Source organism: Dipteris shenzhenensis, chromosome 13, assembly GCF_047967505.1.
Source record: "Dipteris shenzhenensis isolate YYH24624 ecotype China chromosome 13, Dip_SZ_1.0, whole genome shotgun sequence".
In the NCBI taxonomy this organism is placed as follows: domain Eukaryota; kingdom Viridiplantae; phylum Streptophyta; class Polypodiopsida; order Gleicheniales; family Dipteridaceae; genus Dipteris; species Dipteris shenzhenensis.
The window spans coordinates 49,785,947-49,804,624 of NC_141608.1; the positions used below are offsets into that span (position 1 = coordinate 49,785,947).

Consider the following 18,678-nt stretch of genomic DNA (forward strand, 5'->3'; position numbering starts at 1 on the left):
CCCTCTAGCCTTTGGGCCCCTCCAATGATCCCCTCATATCACCCGAGTCTCCGCCTCTACCTCCTCTACCTCTCATGCAGTGCATTCTCTCCCCTCTCAAGTCTCATCTCCCTCCAATCCCAAACTCCCTTGTCCATGACTTCTAGGCTTTCTTCAGCTCACCCTCTGTCCTCCACCCCTCCCTTGCTTCATACATATCCACCACAAAAGCCCTTGATCTCCCTAGATCTCTTACAGCAACTCCTCACAGAGATGCACCGCCTACAAGCTCGAGAGGCTGAGCAACAGCAATCCGGTAATACTGTGGTACATAGTTTTACCGCCGTTACAAAAGCTGGGAATCCGAAGGTTCGCACAAGTATCAACCCCATTCTGTCTGGTGGCAGAGTCTAGACACATCGCCAAGGGATCCATGGAGATTGGTGTAGGATAAACACCCCTTGGCGTGGCCTTCTCAACATCCAAGTTGAGCTCACTGACCTCCGGAAGGAGGTCGGTGACCTTCGATAACGGGCAGATATGACTCCTGTGAACAGTACAGCAGTGTGGAGAAGCACATGGCCTCGTTGCAATATCAAGGAAACCTCCAAGTTGGGTACAGCCATCTCAGGCACTTTACTCGAGCAGCAACAAAGAGCCAATAGGGCTCTCAACTTCAGAGTCACGGGATTCTCCAAACCCCCTCCCATTGTCATAAATGCCACCACTTTTGTGACCTCCATCTTGGGGGTGCAGGAGCATGAGATTGATTAAATGTGTTCTAGTGCTTTAAACCCCTATCTTTTAATCTCCTTATGTCCACCATCACTTTTCAAAGGTTTCTAATATACAGTCTTTTCTTTGGGGGATAATAATAATAGTAATAATAACTGACTGCTAGCTAAGCATGCAATGGTGTACTCCACTGGCTCAAGATGGAGCACTTGTGCAGCTGCTATTGAGCATGCAATGAAGTTTTCAACTGGCCAAAGATAGAACAAGTGTTCAGCTACTACTTGACTGCTAACTCAGCATGCAATGGAGTACTCATTGGCTGAATATGGAGCGTTTGTTCAGCTGCTAGCCATGCAATGACGTATTCAATCAGATGAAGATGAGGCAATTGTTCAGCAGCTAACTCAGCTTGCAATGAAGCATGTAGCTGGCTGGAGATGGAGCACCAGTTCAGCTGCTAACTAAGCAAGCAATGAACCATATAAACTGGCTGGAATGAGCATTTGTTCAACTGCTAACTGAGCATGCAAATTGACTGCATGGGGCTGTGAAACTGACTGAGAATTCAGTTGGAGTGCCTGTCCAAATAGAGAGGTTGAATGCTTCTCCAATATAGGAAAGAGGGGGAGAGATGGCAGCTTCAATAGGGGTCAATGGCCTGCAGCAACTCCAGGAAAGAGATGGAGGATGCACAAGGCTGGGGGAACTAGTTGTAACAGTCTGTAGAAGCTTCAAAAGGGTGGCCATAGCTGCACCAAAGCTGACTGCACCTACTCCAAAGGAAAGAGAGAGGGACGTAGTCACATAGAGAGTGATGACAGCCCATGTGATGCTGTAGAAACTTCAAGAGCTCCATTAGAGGGAGAAGAGGTAGTGCACACGCTGCCGGACTCCAACGCAGCCCCACTTGCATGGCCATTTATGAGCCAAAGATAATATATCACATTGCCTAGGAAAACAGTGTAAGAAAATCAGTAAAGCAGGGTCTAGAAGTAAAGAAAATCATGCAGTTGACAGCGTACAAGCTCTTGCCAAATGATTTTTTAAACCAAATCCCCCCCCCCAAAAGCCAAGATACAAAGCAGAAGAGTTGAATACATGTACACCACTTAGCTGTCATTAGGACCTGGAGAATGTACACTTTATACAAGCAGTTCAGGAAGAGAACCACAACCACGCATCTTATGTAGAATTGATGTAAAGTAATTCAGTCATACCCACCATTTTCAAATATCAAACAAAATTAATTCAAAGAACACTAGCATAAGATTGGTTGACGACAAGCTGTCTAAGTGAAGAACAAGCTAGGTAATATATCCCAATTAGAAAGAAGGCTTGGATGGAGTACAGCTAAGGCACGAGTGCGATCACAGGTCTTTGATCAAGCAAAGCATAAGTACCAGAAAAAACAACAGAACCACCGCCATCCAGCAGCCAACTTTTTGTCAAGTGGATGTGGAAGTGTGTTACGATGATTCAGAGAAGCGTGTGGTTCCCAAACTGATGGAGATGGCTTAAGAATTTTGCTATTTCGATTTGGCCAGTCCTTGGAAAGGACGGCGGCGACTCTTGGTCGTTATGATATTTTGCTGCTTTGGAGGGGGGGAGTCCAGAGGAAAAGATCTGAAAGGCCCCTTCCTCCGCTTCACTCGTCACCAGAACACAAGTTGGGCGGCTGGCAATCGATAAAATTGTTAATTCTGTGGATCAATATGCCCTTCCTAGACAAAATTCATGTATGTATAAAGGGAGTGAGCAGCCTATACAGCTTTCAAATGCCAAGCTACTCCAAGTTGAATGAGCCATAAATTCAAACTTTATATACAAGGCTTAACAACCCATAGCTTGTATGCCCATAACCTTGTATTATCCTGCATATATGCCATAGGCTAGCTTCTAGGGTGAATAAAACTAGACTAGCTTGTATGAGAATATGAGAACCCATTTTTCCATCCAGCGTGCTGCCTAGGCAACTAATAAACCAAAGATAATAGACACCAGCGTATAGATAAACTGGGATAAAAAAGCAGTCAGCCACAAGTACAACCAACCAATACCCCATGGTCCGAAGCACAGAAAATCATACTGTTGACACCTTAGGAACTTTTGAAAAAGAAATTAAAAAAGAACATTGAGCCACGGTACAAATTGAGCGTTAAAACACGTGAACGCTTTGCTGGGTTAGAACCTGGTCAAGGTAACACGTTTTTATACCAGCAGTCCACACCAAAAACCATAACTCACTATCTAGACGTGTGCATGACTATGTCTATACAGAAACCACAAATGCATATATTGAGTGTAAATATTTTAATGAGAAGAAAGCAACCTCTAAAAGACACTGTAAGTTTTGCCATAACTGTTCTGAAACTTGTCTCTTTCATTTCCTAAATAAGCAGTTAATGCATTCTATTATAGAAATTGCCAATTAGGGCTTGGGAAACATAGCTGTTGTGAAAAGCAGGACCAACTGTCAATAATAATAACATGGTGTATCAACGAGCATGGGGTATGCTAAAACACATGGGGACAGGAGCTCTAGTAGTCCCATAAACAAAATGCAGCTACAGAAAACCTAAAATATATGATGCTGATAAGGAGTCTCCCCAATATCCCCTAGACTCCACAAGTGGTTAAACGGCAGGTATGGGGACCCTGCACACTGCCAAAGTAGTGCCTGCATGGCCCATGATGGTTGGTGGCCTTTTTGGGTCCTACAAGTCATATCAGAGCTAAAAAAGCTCTCTCCTTTTGGTAGAGAAGGCAGGTGAATCCATGGATTGTGTGGACAGAGCTGCTCAGAACCAGAGAGTGTCGCGGGGCTGGCAGCCAGGACAGCAGATCTGGCGACTGTGCAACTACAATGTACAGGCTCATGATTAGGTCCCACAGGAGATGGCATCCTGTGATGAAGTTGACTAGCACTGACAGTGCTATCACGCAGTAGCAACCTGCAACAGCAATTCTGACATAAAAATGCAGTAGGGCGGCTTGGCATAATATTATGGGATGCGTCGAAGGGGGAAGGCCTAACGAAATGGTGCATGAAGAAGCCTGCACAGGAGCTCTGGTGGTCCGTCCCATATGCGAAATGCAACTACGAAAGAGCTAATACATATGAAGCTAGTAAGAGTCTCCCCCAGCACTTTTGGGGATATGAAATGGGGTTCCCACAAGCTGCCGAAGCTGTGCCTAAGTGGCACGTCATAATTGGTGGGCCATTTTGAGCCCTACAAAGAGAGAGAGACTCCCAATCACACCCTCTCTATTTTTGAAAATCAAGCATCAGACATTCGGCAACCCCATGTACAAACTGGTTCGTAACGATAGAAAACACACCTGTGCATATATCAGTGTTCAATGGCAGGTTTACAGAGTAAGTACCCAGTTGCTACTCAAAGTTCAACATTTCTTCGTACATGATTGCAAGGGTATACGGGCTATCAATCAAATCCTAACAAGTAATGTGGGGCACGTTATGAGAACCCTGAATCAGTCAGTGCGCACGGTAGACAGTATTAAAAAAGTAAAAGGGTTGCCCTTATAGATGACCTACGTGTATCCAAAAAAATGAACTATCGCCATCATAACGTGGAAACAAATTAACGTTTGATTGGAAACGCGCTTACTACTAGACGGGACATCCATCACCGACACGGAACAGGAAACAGCGGTAGGCACCAACACTCACTAAAATACAACGGAGTTTCAAACTTTTTTCCTCAAAAAGGCTGAAGTGGGGAAGAGAACCTGGCGAGGTGAAGAATGCTGAGACGATGGGAGCTCTGAGATCATCGCGATATCCAAATGCGAACAGCTTAAGCCAAAAAACGAATTACTGCTCTCGAGTTGGAGTTGGAATCCTCCCGAAAAGGAGTGAACAAGGTGGTAATGTGTTTTAAGAAAAGGATGCTACCTCTGGTTTATTTCAAATTGATAGAGAGACGACTTTAAAGAGCCTTTTGTACGTGAGGGGTATTAGAGGGTTTTTGTCATCTATGAAGTTTTTTTTATCGTCATTTTAGCATTTTTGACGCTCAAGCAAGCTCTAGGGTCTATAGGTGTCTTGTCGAGACTTTGTGGAGGCTACCTTCCATTTGATCATTCCAAAGGCTTGGGTTACATTGGAGTAAGGTGCTAACTTAGAGGTAGGCTTGCTTCTAACATTGTGTAGTGTATATGCATTGATTTTCCTGAAAGGGGCCTTAAGGTTACTTCAATTACTTCTGTGGGATTAGGGGCGACAAAAAGATGATGGAAGAAACAAGTGTGAAGGGAAATAAATACACTACTTAGTGCAAGCTGAAAATTCAGGTTAGCTTTTACCACCCAAAAACACACACCAGCTATACCTTGAAGAGCAAGGAGCAAGTGAGAATTCTCATGAAGTGACTCAAATAAAGCTCCTCTACAAGGAGGCAATGCAAATAAAACACTCCTCCCATTTGTTCATGCTAGGCTTAAGAACTTATACTTTAAGGTATGGTTCTCACCTTAAACCAAGCTATGCATCATAGCATGCGCATGTATGTGATAGGAGAGAGAACTCTATAATATATTCCTCCACCCACAAGTGGGAAAAACACACCCCCAAGATGAGCACAAAATCCAGCTAGTGATGGCCAATATCTGTAGGAGTTCTCAACTAGATCCTCTCTCTCCACACGCACCTAGATGCAATAGTAGAAGCTGAGACTTGAGTGCTATTGTTGAGATAGAGAAATGAGAGGGGTATGGCTAGCCCTGGCCTATCTCTAATTTTGATGATGACGCTATTGTTGATTTCTATTTATATTATACTATCCATTAACAATATCCCTTTGTTTATTCTTACTTCCAATTTCCTATGGCCTAGAATGCCACAATTAGTGTAGTTACCTATAGTTCTCCTTAGAGCATTGGACTGGCAATCTCCTCTTTTGGAGTTACCTCTACCCTTTAGGACTCCATGTCTCCCTTTAATTGGAATGACACCTAGTGATTATTGGACCGTTTACTAAGGCTATGTGAATAGTTTCCTCTAGTATTATGTCTTCTAGCATTGTTTTGAGTTCTACCTCTTATTCCTTTGAAACCTTTTCCTCTAATAGAATAGTTTTCTTCAGCATTGTGTCTTCTAGCATTGCTTTGAATTTTGTCTCAAATTTCTGAAAAGATTGCATAAGAATGTTGAGCATGATATCAAATGTCAATGAAGCATCTATAGTGACCATGAAATTTTTTCCCTTTTTTTTTTCATATCCAATTGATGCCAATTGGTATGTTTTTTAGTCAGACAAGATAGCCTCCCCCTATATTAGATGATGACTTCTTGGCATTGTTGAGTTCATTTTAAAGAGTTATGATTCTTAACATAATCCTTATATTGAATTTGTTCTCTAATGTGTTCCATGAATTCATAACTAATGTCTTTTCCTTGATAATTGCGATCATGGTGTCCTTGACATTATAATTGATTACATTAATTGCCAAAGCTATTTCATCCCAATGTGCTTGATTTTCACTGACTTCTTTAGCTTCATCTATTGTTAATTGTGTTGATATAGATGCTAGAGCTTCAAGTATTTCTCTTGCTTGGTAACAATGTATCACAATGTTTTTATTAGAAGATGCTTGTAAGTTTGAACTATAATTTTCATAATTATTGTCATCCAATTTGCTTTTGTCATGCAAGAAAATGATATCATCATGAGTTTTTGTCATGTTTATATACTTTGACGTTGAAATGTACACTTTAGAATTTTAAGGATTTAGAACTATTGCTTTTAGTATGGGGAATTTGTCTACGAGGACAAAACTAAATTTTGATCAACAATGATGAAGATATATGCCCATGATAGAATCAAAACCTAGTGTAGGATTTATGCTCATGTAAAAAATTGTGCCAAATTTGTAAAAAAATTGTATTCCAAAATCTTGATTGTAAAACAAGGAGAAGCTTATAGGAATACTCAACAAAGACCTTTGAAACCCTCATAGGGTTATGAAGAATGTGTGTATAATACTAGCTTATAAAAATCTAGTCTATATTTGACGAATCTTCAATAAAAATAAACTTTTGTTAAAGCAACTAATCTCCAAATCTTACTTAAAAAAAGGTTGCTTGGGTAGGAACAATTGCACTCTATAAAAAAAAATCATTAGAAAACATTAAAACTTCAATGTAAAGCATAAAATATTTGGCATGTTGCAGCACACCCCAAAAGTTTTTCCTATATGGTGGATGGATTACAAAATATATAGTGGCTCATAATGACATGGATAGCCCATGCACTCAATAAGATTTTTTCACAACATGATCATGATGGCCCCAACTATCATGACAACATCTTTACCAACTCCCATCTTGTTGTCATCCCCTTAACTACACTAATACTTTGACATTTACTGTGCGATAGGTGTGCCACGTGGGAATCAGAAGCTATGTATAGTGAGTCTATTATAACTAGCATGTAGGTTCTTGATGCAGAGCATCGGGCACTTTACAAACCCATGAATAGTACCAGTGACACCAACCATCATTGTGGATGGAATACAATCATAGTGGCCCAATAAAACCATGCCAACCAATGTAGGTATGGATGCTATAGCCACCACGATGGCCACGTGGATGAGTATTACAACGAATATGGATGGAACACATGGAACCAGTTACACATTCTCTTGGTGAGGAAGTGGCATATGCAACGTTTTGCATCTTGTGATCACGTGTTGACATGATCACATCATCACACATGGCAATCACATTTCCAAAATCCGTATTCATGTTAATATTTATGATGACCTAATAATGGTTGATCGAATGAGTTGTGTACAATAAACATGGGCTTACCAATGGTAAATATAATATACAAACATTATAATCCTTCTACTAGTAGTATATTTATATCACCCATGTTTTGCCTTATACTAGTAGTAAGTTCAATCTGCCTTATATATAAAAAATTAGTTGATAGCAATGCCGATACAATAGCATGCCCTCTATCTATCATTGTGATCTCTTATGCTACTTATGCATTGAGGCTCATCAATTCTAAGAAAGAGGATAGAGTATAGAGAGTGTGTATTGTGTAGAGCTACAAGGTTGTCCTTGTTTTTGCTGTTGTGATCTCTTATGCCACTTATCCGTTGGGGCTTGGTCACCTCTATTATTATATAATAAAATATTGAGGGTAGATTGAGAGTGAATAGAACATCTCTTTTTCTTGGGATTGTGAGCTCTTTATTACTTTGGTTAGTATAAGGGCTAGGGAAATTGTTTGAAAGAGATCATAGTTTAGGGGGTCTTTTATACATCTGGGTTTCTTGGGCCTGTAAGGTCTTTTACTTCTTTGTTATTGGGGCTTGGAAAATTACTTGAAAGAATTTAGGTTTTAAATTGATCTTTTTATGACTAGATTTATAGGAATCAGTGTACAAAATATAGGCTCTTATGTGCTTTGACAATTGAGTTTAAGCTTGGTTGCAAAAAAGCTTTGATGAATGTAAAGTAGAGTTTTGAGAGATTCTCTATTTCATAGAAGTACCATTGAACTTAAGTTGTGTATGCAAGGAGGAATTATTATGTTGTGGTAGTTATAGCAACTATGGCTACATCAACCTCTAAACCATCCTTAATAGCTCAAAGTACATGAGAGAATCTAATTAAGCCACTTAGTCTTAAGTGGCATTTGTTGGATGGACACAACCAGATTACATCCATTGGAGATAAGATGCAAGTGTACGTGGTCCATGTGGTGATGGTAAACAGTAAATTATTAAATTATTAAATATACTCACAAATCATCTAGCATCTATTAAGCATTGACCTGATGTGTTAGGTCCCTTGTCAAAAGCAATGATCGTAGAGTCTGTATCACAAGCAAAAGTATTGGTGGAAAGCACCAAGAATCTTGATCATGCAACTCCTTCTACTTGGATTTCTTCTTATATTCAAAATAGGCAATCATCTAGCATCTATTAAGCATTGACCTGGTGTGTTAGGTCCCTTGTCAAAGCAACAATCGTAGAGTCTATATCATAAGCGAAAGTATTGGTGGAAAGCACCAAGAATCTTGATCATGCAACTCCTTCGACTTGGATTTCTTATTCTATTCAAAATAAGCAATCAACAAGCATAAGAGCCTTAAGGGAGACCAAACTTCAAAAAGCCCTAGCTGATATTGTAAATGAAGCATGTTGCTTTGGGTCAACTTTGAGTATTGTTTGCAATCCTTCTCATGGCATAGATCCTTGCATATCAATAGGGAGACTAAAAACTTTGTGATGCCATGCACACGATAATGTTAGATGGTCATATCAGAATATGCAACAATGGTTGAATGAATCCATCCTTGATGATTTGAGTTTAATGGGTTGTAAACTTGTTTTAGATGGATGGATGAAGGTCGCTCATAGCCCTCTCATCATGCGATGGTTTTCTCACCCAAAGGAGAAGAATATCTATAAGTCCTATGATACAAGTGGTGAGATCAAATCTGGTGAATACAAAGCAGGTTTATTGATGGGAACAATTATAAGGTGGGATCCAAAATGGTTCTACAAGTCGTCATGGGCAATGTAAAGAATTGTAGACGTGCCAATGCCATTTTTGAAAAAATAGTATAAGCACCTCTACTCTAGAAAATGTAATGCACTTATATTAGACCTTGTCTTAGAAGACTGATATAAAAATATAGGTACAATTGGTACAAGAAAATTGTGGATAATGCAAATTAATTGTCATACTCATAAAGACACATCATAGGGTTCTTGGTATATATAGATCAAAATCCAACAAAGTGCTTAAAAGTACTACTTACACAAGATCATGTACTTATTTCTATACAATGGAGTTAATCTTAAAGAATTGGGATCCTATCATAGCTGCCATGCTTTTCTATCTTCCTCTCTTTAGCTCTTTCTTCTTTGTATTATTTGATCCATTTCTCCACAGTAGTGAAGACAAAAGGTGTTCACTGTGAGAGGGAAGAGGAGCATGTACATGATTGGAGGTGGAATGTAGAGATGAAGACATCAAGGGAAGAGAGTCGTGCTTTACTTGTGAGTTACAAGGAGATACTGATTTTCTTTTTCTTTCCCTTCCCTTTTTTGATGTCTCCTATAACCTGTGGATTATCACTATCATCCCAAAGTCTTGGCATGTCTAGATTTATTTGTACATATCCTTTCAACACCTTCATAAACTATTTCAAAAAAAACATCCACCAACTATGTAGAATTCTTGCATATGCCACTTCATTTGCCAAGTGCACGAGTAGATGCAATTGGATGTCCATAATACTTGTTGGAAAATACTTTTCAATCAAGCATACGGCTTTGATGACAAGAGTTCTCGTTTTTTGAATGGATGATTTCTTGATCTCTTTTTTGGATATCCACCTATCCAATGACATCGAAGAGGCATTACAACTTACTTTTGCAATGAGAAGGGAAATTAGACATGCACAATAGACGCTATGACATAACTTACAACTATACTAAGCTTGTTGATGGAACTTGATGCATCTTTAGTGCTACATCCTTGCAAAGCAAGTGGAAGTACATACTAAAGTAACAATAATGTGTTAGTACATTTGAAATAAGACTCCAATATTTTTTTGAATTCAAGTTGAAATAATGTTACTTGTATCATTTTGTGCCAATGATTTGACTTGAGACCACTGGTTTTCCATTTGAAGTAATGGCACCCTTCAAGTTATGCATTTACCCAATTAGGGTTTTTATACCTACCATGATAACACTCTTCACATAACTGTGTTCTCCCTTTGCCAACACCCATAGTTTACTTCACATAACTGTGTTGTGCCTTTACCAACACCCATGGTGCCCTCGGTAAAATCACCTTGTAGCCTCTTTGTTTTGGCAAGAAGGCCCTTTTCATTCCCATGTCCCTCAAGTCCTCTCATGATTTTTGGTTGTCTCTATCCCCCATCATATGCTTCCATATAGTTTTGTGACATTTTTGAATGTTTTCATTGGGGCCAATAGATATGTGATGTCATGATGCCTCCAATAAGAAAGAGTCTACAATGTGGAAAGATTTTGCATGCTAGGTGGAGGTGTTTGGACATTCAGATCATGCAAAGTTGCTCCCAATCTCTGGATCTCATGATTGGTGGAATATGATTTAGTTCTTCATGGCAAAAGATGGGTCCACTCGATATGGATTGTCCATAGGAAGAAACATCATGTGTTTCTCATACACTATCTGTTAAATATTTTTGGAGTACAAACTACAGAAACTATCTCCACAAACTATCATGTGTTTCTCATACATTATCTAAGAAATATTTTTGGAGTACTAACTATACAAACTATCTCCACAATTTAGAGATGCGTGGTGTCTAGACACTTGGAGACATATTAGAGTGATTAGACACAAGAAACTAGTCTTAGAAGTGAAAGAAGAATAGAATCAATTGCATTTTGATTTTTGGTGAATTGAGAGAGAAATTGTGCAAGACAAGATAATCATGTGTTCTCCACATCAGAATGCATTTTACTTGAAAATGATTTGGCCTATAGGCTTTGACGTACCATAAACCTCCATGATGTTCCATAAAATTTTGCAACTAATCTATCAAAGGGGTTGAATACACATCCATGTTCTTGACCTTATGCTTGCTTAGCACAATTTGTTCCAACATTAGATGCCCCTTCAACCACTAAGGATTATCATAGATCGTGACTACCACTGGCCATGTAGATCATGAAGTGGACTGATGCCCAAATGGATTAACACCATCCATAGACAATATGTAATAGAGATGCCAAGGCTCAAGGCCAAACTCTGGCCACTTCTTTTCTACATGTCTCCAAGCCTTGATGTCAGATGGGCCCCCTTAATGTTGCATCTATGGAGTGGTTGCAAGAATGCTAATCCATAAGTCAAGCCAAAGATCCACACCAAAATAGATGTGAGATGCATGCTAAGATGGGCATGTGTCTACCTTTCCAAGAATCTTATCTCCTTATGTGTCTTGCATGTATCAAGATGCATCACAACGGTGGACAAGTTGTAGAATGTTTGTATGCTCTTCTATAAAGGATGCAATAATTGGTACATGCACTAATTATCTTGTAATCCATTTCTAATGATGCAAGTATTTTCTTCACATACTTTCTTGAGTTTGGAATTGTCTTCGCTTTTGGCAGTAGCGTTTGAAGCAACCCAAGACACAATTTCTAGGCCTAGCACATTTGGTCCTATTGTGACCACCAATGCCCCACTTCCCCATGCAATACCCTCATTGGTAGACCCCTACATGTCAAGTTGCATGCCAAAAGGGGCATCTCCAGGTCTATTTACAAGACAATATTTAGCGTGGTGCTTGGCCCCATAATGACCTAAAGAGACACCAAGCCTTGTCCCATTACAAGGCACAAAGCACTACAAATAGCCTCACCCTAGTGAAAATCCATAATTGATTTGGGCAATAAAAAGAAGCATATGCATCCTAAAAAAGGCCTTGCCCTACCCCAAATGAAACAAAACCATAATAAATCCTTGTCCAATCATGAATTGTAGGCCTACCGATTTTGGTCCCATTTTGATCACCATTGCCCAATTCCATAAGTAGCAGTAATGTTACTAGACCCACATGTGCTATTCAAATGATGATCGGTTCACACTTCCCATGTGCCAGAATTCCAAAACCCAATACATGTCATTAGTTTTGTAACTCTATTATCACATAATATTGATAGATAAATTTATTTCCCCAAAATCCATGTACAAATTGGTGAAATACTGACAATGTCATTATTTTTAATGATATTTCCATCGCTATTATCCCATCCAACTGGATATCAACAAAAATAGTGATGGAAACACCTATACAAATATTGATGTTGTGGGTACAAAAAACATTCCGCGACAACCCTTTGCTTTCATTTCCTTCGGTCAAACTACGAATCTCTCACCCTTCTTGTGTCAAACTTCCACCCAAATCTTTCACTTCCTCCTACACACACTAGGCATCCCCAAGACAAGGAGGGAGGGTCCTCAATCTTCAAAAAAACTTCAAATTCTTCTCCCTCCTCCCTTTCCTCCTCTCTCTCTCTCTCTTTCTCTCCCCTTTCCTCGTCCCTTTTTCTCCCTTTCCTCCTCTCCTTATCTCCCATTTTTTATTTCCCTCACTTTTTTTCGCATACATGGAAGTAGAAAAGCGATAGGAATGAGCACATCATGCATGATTTGTTTGAAAGAATGTACCTCTTGCTTGTAGTTGGTTAGGTTGCATCTTGTTATTATATGATTTGCTCCTTTCCTTACTTTTATCGTGATTCTCTTGCAAAATGATGTATTTTGTTGTTTTGTAGGCATCCAAACCATCCACCTCGACCAAGCACATACCCTAAACCAAGTAAGCATTCATCTCAACTCTCTCACGGTGGTTGTTTTTGTGTTTATTATTTGTAGGTTAGTGTTTATAATAAAATGTTTTCGCTCCTTCCTTATCCACCTAGTCGACCTCTCTCATCTTCCCTCCATCCCCTTCATCCGCATCTACCATTCATCCCTTCATCCTCATTATGCCCTATCCCTCCATTCTTGAATTCCCTCCATCTCCTCCATCCCCTTCATCCCCCCTCCATCCCCTTCATCTCTCCATCCCCTCCACCCCCTCCATGCCCTTCATCCCCTTCAGCCTTCCATCCCCTTTAGCCCTCCATCCCCCTTCCATCCCCTTCATCCCCTTCAGCCCTCCATCCCCTTTCCTCATCCCTTTCATCCCCTTTTACCAATTCAACCCTTCATCACCATCATCCCTATCCCCTTTAGCCCTCCATCCCCTCTATCCCCTTCAACCCTCCATCCTCTCCATCCCCTCCACCCCCTTCATGCCCTCTCTTGATCCCCTTCATCTAATTCAACCCTTCATCCTCATTATCCCCTCCCTCCCTTCCTCCATCCCCATCATCCCCTTTAGCCCTCCATCCCCTTATCCCATTTCCATCCCCTCCATCCGCTTCAGCCTTTCATCCCCCCTCCATCCCCGTCATCCCCTTTAGCCCTCCATCCCCTCATCTCCCCTTCATCCCCCCTCCATCCCCTTCATCCCACTTCTAAAAATGTAATCCAAAATTACATATATATACATATCAAGAAAGAGACTTCTATTAAGTAAGAGAAAAAACCTACGAGAGTAAGCTCAAAGCAGAATACATCATGTAACCATGAGGATAAATAAACCCCCTTAAAATGAGGTGGAAAACAACCAAGGCTGAGGTTGAAAGTGCCACCTCAACCCTGCAAGAGTCTCAGAGAAGAAAGGAGAACCCTTCCATTACCCGAAGAAAGAAGCCCTCCTAGTTGAAGCTGCACGGGAGTCTCCCTACATGCTCATCAATACGACCATCAAAGTATGTATGGTGTCTATCCAGATACTAGCCAATGTGTGCGAGGGATGAACCTGAGTTCCCTCCAATGCCTCTGTGCATCTGGCTCTCCAGAAATGCTAGGCTGCTATGCTCGCCAGTATCTCCCAAGAGGTATCCATAGAGGCATGTACTGCTGCAAAAGGAAGGTGTGGTACCACATCCAATGAACCGGACTCAACCTAATGACGTCAAATTGAAATGGCTCGAGAAGAGTCATGTCTCTCATAAAAGACTTGAGGCCTAGTAAGAGATAGCCAAGCCATTGAGCCCCATGCCATAAAGAATGGGGAGTGCAACAAAGTGACTGAAAATCCTGGTTACCCCCATCCAAATCATCCTCGCTTGTCTGCAATCCCATAAGCAATGTTGAATTGTCTCTAAAGCAAAGAGGCAACGAGGGCAAGTAGGGTCAGCTCTGAATCTGGATCTCTAAAGGTTCACTACAATCCCACCATGGATAGAAAGCTAAAAGAAAAGAGTGATCTTTCTATTCCTGTGGGATTTCCAGAAGCACCTCTGCAAATCTGCACTAATATCAAATGCCTCCTAATGAGGAACTCTGGAAGGTCTCCAACCTCTACTACTAAGCTGGAATCTCCTGGCATTACTGACCATGTAGCGAAAGAAGAGGATGCTCTTCTCTCAATGCCTTGCATCAATCCACTCCCACTCTCCAGGGTCCCACTGCAAATACCTGATGGGAACTCCCCCATAGAGCCAAAGTCTTCAAGATCCATTGGAGAAATGCCAGGGGTCTGGGTCAAGGAACCACTCTGAATCAGATCCATGCTCCAAAAGACCTACAACCTTGATAGGCTGAAAAACAGACTCAAGCAAGATGTCCTTTGTGGACCTGAACAATTTGCCACCATCATGCACATCAAAAACCAAGGCATCTCCATGTGCATCTCAAAAGGCCAAAACTTGAAGAGGAATACCCCCTCTCGTAAAAGCACCTGCCCAAGTGGGAGCAAGTGAGAGACATATCACGTGTGTCTACCCAATCCACTAGAAGGGTTGCCTCAATTTGCAAGATCCTCCCTACACTCCCTCTGAGATGTCCTATCACTGAGATTTAGTCTCCTCTGGAACCCTCCAGAAAGATTTCCATGACCCTAGAGATGAGGCAAGTCCCCTCTCCCATCTGGACCATTGCATGTAGTGTGAAGCACCAAGTGGTCTGCTAAGATCATCCAATATACTATCATTCCACATGACCGGTTGCCTATCAATCTCTTCATGAGAGGAACGGGGGATCCTCCAAAGAGTGCTCCTAAAGCTGGCCCATGCTTTCAGGATGGCAACCATGAGAGGGGACAAGGGAGACCTAAGGTGTGTTGTGGTGAAGATCCATCTAATACTACCCATCCAATCTCCTCCTGAAGAAGGTATGCAAGTCTGTATGCTGCTAATAAAAAATTCCTTCCACAGCTCCTGGCATAAGTCCCTGCACCACCATCTTGCAAAGTAAAGCTCTACACTATAAATCTAGATCAATAATATTGAGAGCCCCTTCCTGTGTAGGGAGGATGAGGGTCTCCCAAGCCACCCTGGCTAAAACATCTGTTGTGCAATCAAGCCCACTCCAAAGAAAATTTATGATCGGTCTCCTGACTTGAATGATGGAATCCTTAGAACGGCACCAACAAGAACAAACAAACCAAGGCCATGGCCAAGAGGACCTAGTGGACCATCAATCCTCATCAATGGGAGGATGTAGAATGGAACACCTTATCCAACCTAGTGGTGGAAACAAACCCCTCAACAGGGGAAGACCTCCTGCTTGAGGAGCGAGGAATGGAACTAAGTGGTGGAAAATCAACAGGGGAAAAAACCTTGCCACCTGATGAAGAAGCCCTATCAACAGGAAACCCAATCACTAGCTCCAAAAGTAGAGGGTAAAAACTCCTCCTCTAGGAAATTTGAAGCATCTGTTAGAGCTGAAAATGAGTTCCTGTGAATTAGGTTAGACATCGGATGCAAAGGGTCCCTTCTGAGGGAAGAGGATCAATAGTGTAAACCCTCCTTCCCCCTATCCAAGGGAGGAAGTGAGGACTACTCAAGATGACCCTATGTTTGAATGATCGTGGAGATCTCTCATGCTTGCAGAATGGGGGAGAGGGTCTAGCATCAAACTAAATAAAGGGGGACCCGTTGGGTCCAAGGGAGAAGCTGCAACTGGGGAGGAGGTCAAAGCTGAAGCGTCTCGGACTGTGCGAGGTGAGACTGGAGGGACAGCTCAAACTAAAGTAGAGTCAACTAATGCATCCTTGTGAACTGAAGGTGGAATTTGCACACGAACCAAAACCCAACGAGGTGTGACAGATGCCCTTGAAGGTCGTGAGGCAATAGGCGGTAGTACCAAAGGAGTGCTCTTTCGATGAGGAGCACTCTGGCGTGTAGGAGTTGTACCACCACCCTATCGAGGCCAAGGAGCAGGTGCTTCCACCCCCCTGTTGAGGCCGTGGAGGGGTTACTGTACCAGAAGTCTTCTTGGGCCTTTTCTTATTCCTAGGGCAATCCCTGGCGAAGTGTCCAATGGTCCTGCATATCCTGCATTGGTCTTGCCTGCTTGCAATCTCTACTCTCTGGCGCAAGAAAGAACCATCCGAGCACTAAAGCATAACATGGTCCATCATGAGGTTAGGATCTTTACGGAGGACCCTAACTCTAGGTATCCCATCAGCCTTGGTTGCCTCTACTGCAGTCAATGGCAACCGAGGGAGGGGGGATCTCAGGAACCATGTCAAAATGCTCCCTAATAACATGAAGAAGTCGATGGTAAACTTGGGGAAGCCTGGGAAATCTGATGAAGAGCAAAAATTTTTCCTTGTATGACTTGACTAGGTCGAAACCAATATTGAAGGTGTCAAAGAAAATCTTCATGTGTCCTAGCTGTAAAATCTCAGGTTCGAGCAAGGTGCTCACAGCCTCTGGAGTGTCAAAGACAACCTGGAAAAAACCTCGTCCTTGAAGATGAACATCTAAAAGTCGTGGAGTGAGGTTTGGAGAAAGAGTTGCAAGCATCTAGTCTCTGGCTTGGGATCTGGAAGGGTGAGACCTGAAGATGCGTGCGATTAACATGGTAGAGCATTCAATCTTTACATCCTTTTTGAGCTGCTGCAACTCATCTTCAAAAAATATAATAGTTTCCGCAGTCGGTGGAGGTGTAATAGGATTGGCTGACGAAATATCCATTGCCAATTGAGGTGAGGCAGCCGATTTGAACACTTTTGAGGCGCCGTCCATTCAAAAAGCGTTGCGGGAGAATGAAAGAGGCAAAAGGCGATAATGGGGAGATAGGAAGCAAATGAAGGGGATGGGAAGGGGAGGCGAGAGAGGTCAGATTAGGGAGGGGAGAAGGAGGAAAGGGGCGGGGGAGGCAAGCTAGAAGGGTAGGGGGGAAGGAAAGGGATGGGACAGGGAAGGGGGGTGGGTAGAAGGGGTAGGGAGGAGGGGCAGGTAGGGGGGGCGGGATGAGGGGGCAGGTAGGGGAGGAGAGGGCGGGGAGGGTAGGGGCAGGGAGGGGAGCAGCTAGCAGGGAGGGTAGGGGCGAGCTGAAGGGGTGAGGAGGGGAGGAGAGGGCGAGGAGGGGAGGGGTGGGGGTAGCGAGGGAGAGGGCTGCGAGGTAGAGAGAGGTAGAGGGGCAGCGAGGGAGAGGGTTGCGAGGGAGAGGGGCTGAGAGGGAGAGGGGCTGAGAGGGAGGGGGCTACAGGGAGAGGGAGGAGGGGAGGGGGAGTAGCTTGGAATGGGGAGGAACAGCAGTCAGAATTGGGGGCAAGGAAAGCCCTGATTTGCCTAAAAGAATTTTGGAAATAAAAAATAGCATCGACATTTTTGTCGAAATGCTCTTTGGAAATTTTACTACATTAAAAGTGCCATCATAATTAGAATTAAAAAATAATCATAGAAACACGTCTTTACTAGCATTAAAAAAACCATTGATAAACATTTGCTCTACCAACATCAAAATAGCATTGAAAATCACTCTATGTTTTTGACATTTTTTCCTTTTGGCCTATAATATCAATGTTTTTGTTTTGATGCTAATAACAATAAGACTATCCACGTTTTCTCAGTGTAATTTTTTTAAAACTTGTAAATTCCATCGATAAAATTGTTGAAAAAGGGTCAATTTGTTATAGTGTCAATATCTTCTAAGATGGACTCAAACTATACCATGTATCTATACTAGGTATGTTCCCCGTGCCAAGTCAATAGCTAAAGTTTGAGCATGACTCAGAGGTCAAAGTAGGAGCACAAGCCCTACGCATGAGCATGGTTAGAGGCTCTAAGTCAGCATGGATGCATGAGAACTCAAAGGTCTAGGGGACCAAGGCACCCACATCTTAGAAATTCTCTTCTGGGTTTGATAGTAGTCTCATACCTAGCAATAACATACATTAGTCTATCCAAAGGAAACCCTCCCCCAAAATTTTTCAAATAGGGTTATTACATGGATGCAATGGAGCCTTTTATAACACAAGGCTAATAGACATAAGAAATACACATGATTACGACAATCAATTTAGGGGACATCATGAATACTCTGATGCACACTCGAAATAAGTTAAACAC

General features: G+C 41.9%; 1 protein-coding gene across 2 annotated transcripts in view; it reads right to left on the bottom strand.

Moving 5' to 3' along the window:
• HOS1 (ubiquitin-protein ligase) overlaps nucleotides 1–4,659 on the bottom strand; it is a 91,564-nt gene extending 86,905 nt beyond the window's left edge. For both annotated transcript variants that reach the window (XR_015541994.1, XM_087383656.1), the window contains exon 1: nucleotides 4,465–4,659. Coding sequence is in view for 1 of the 2 variants with exons in the window: in XM_087383656.1 (XP_087239782.1) it covers nucleotides 4,465–4,509 (45 nt within the window). In the remaining variant the exon portion in view is untranslated. The remainder of the gene's footprint in view (nucleotides 1–4,464) is intronic.
• Between the last annotated feature and the right edge of the window lie 14,019 nt (nucleotides 4,660–18,678).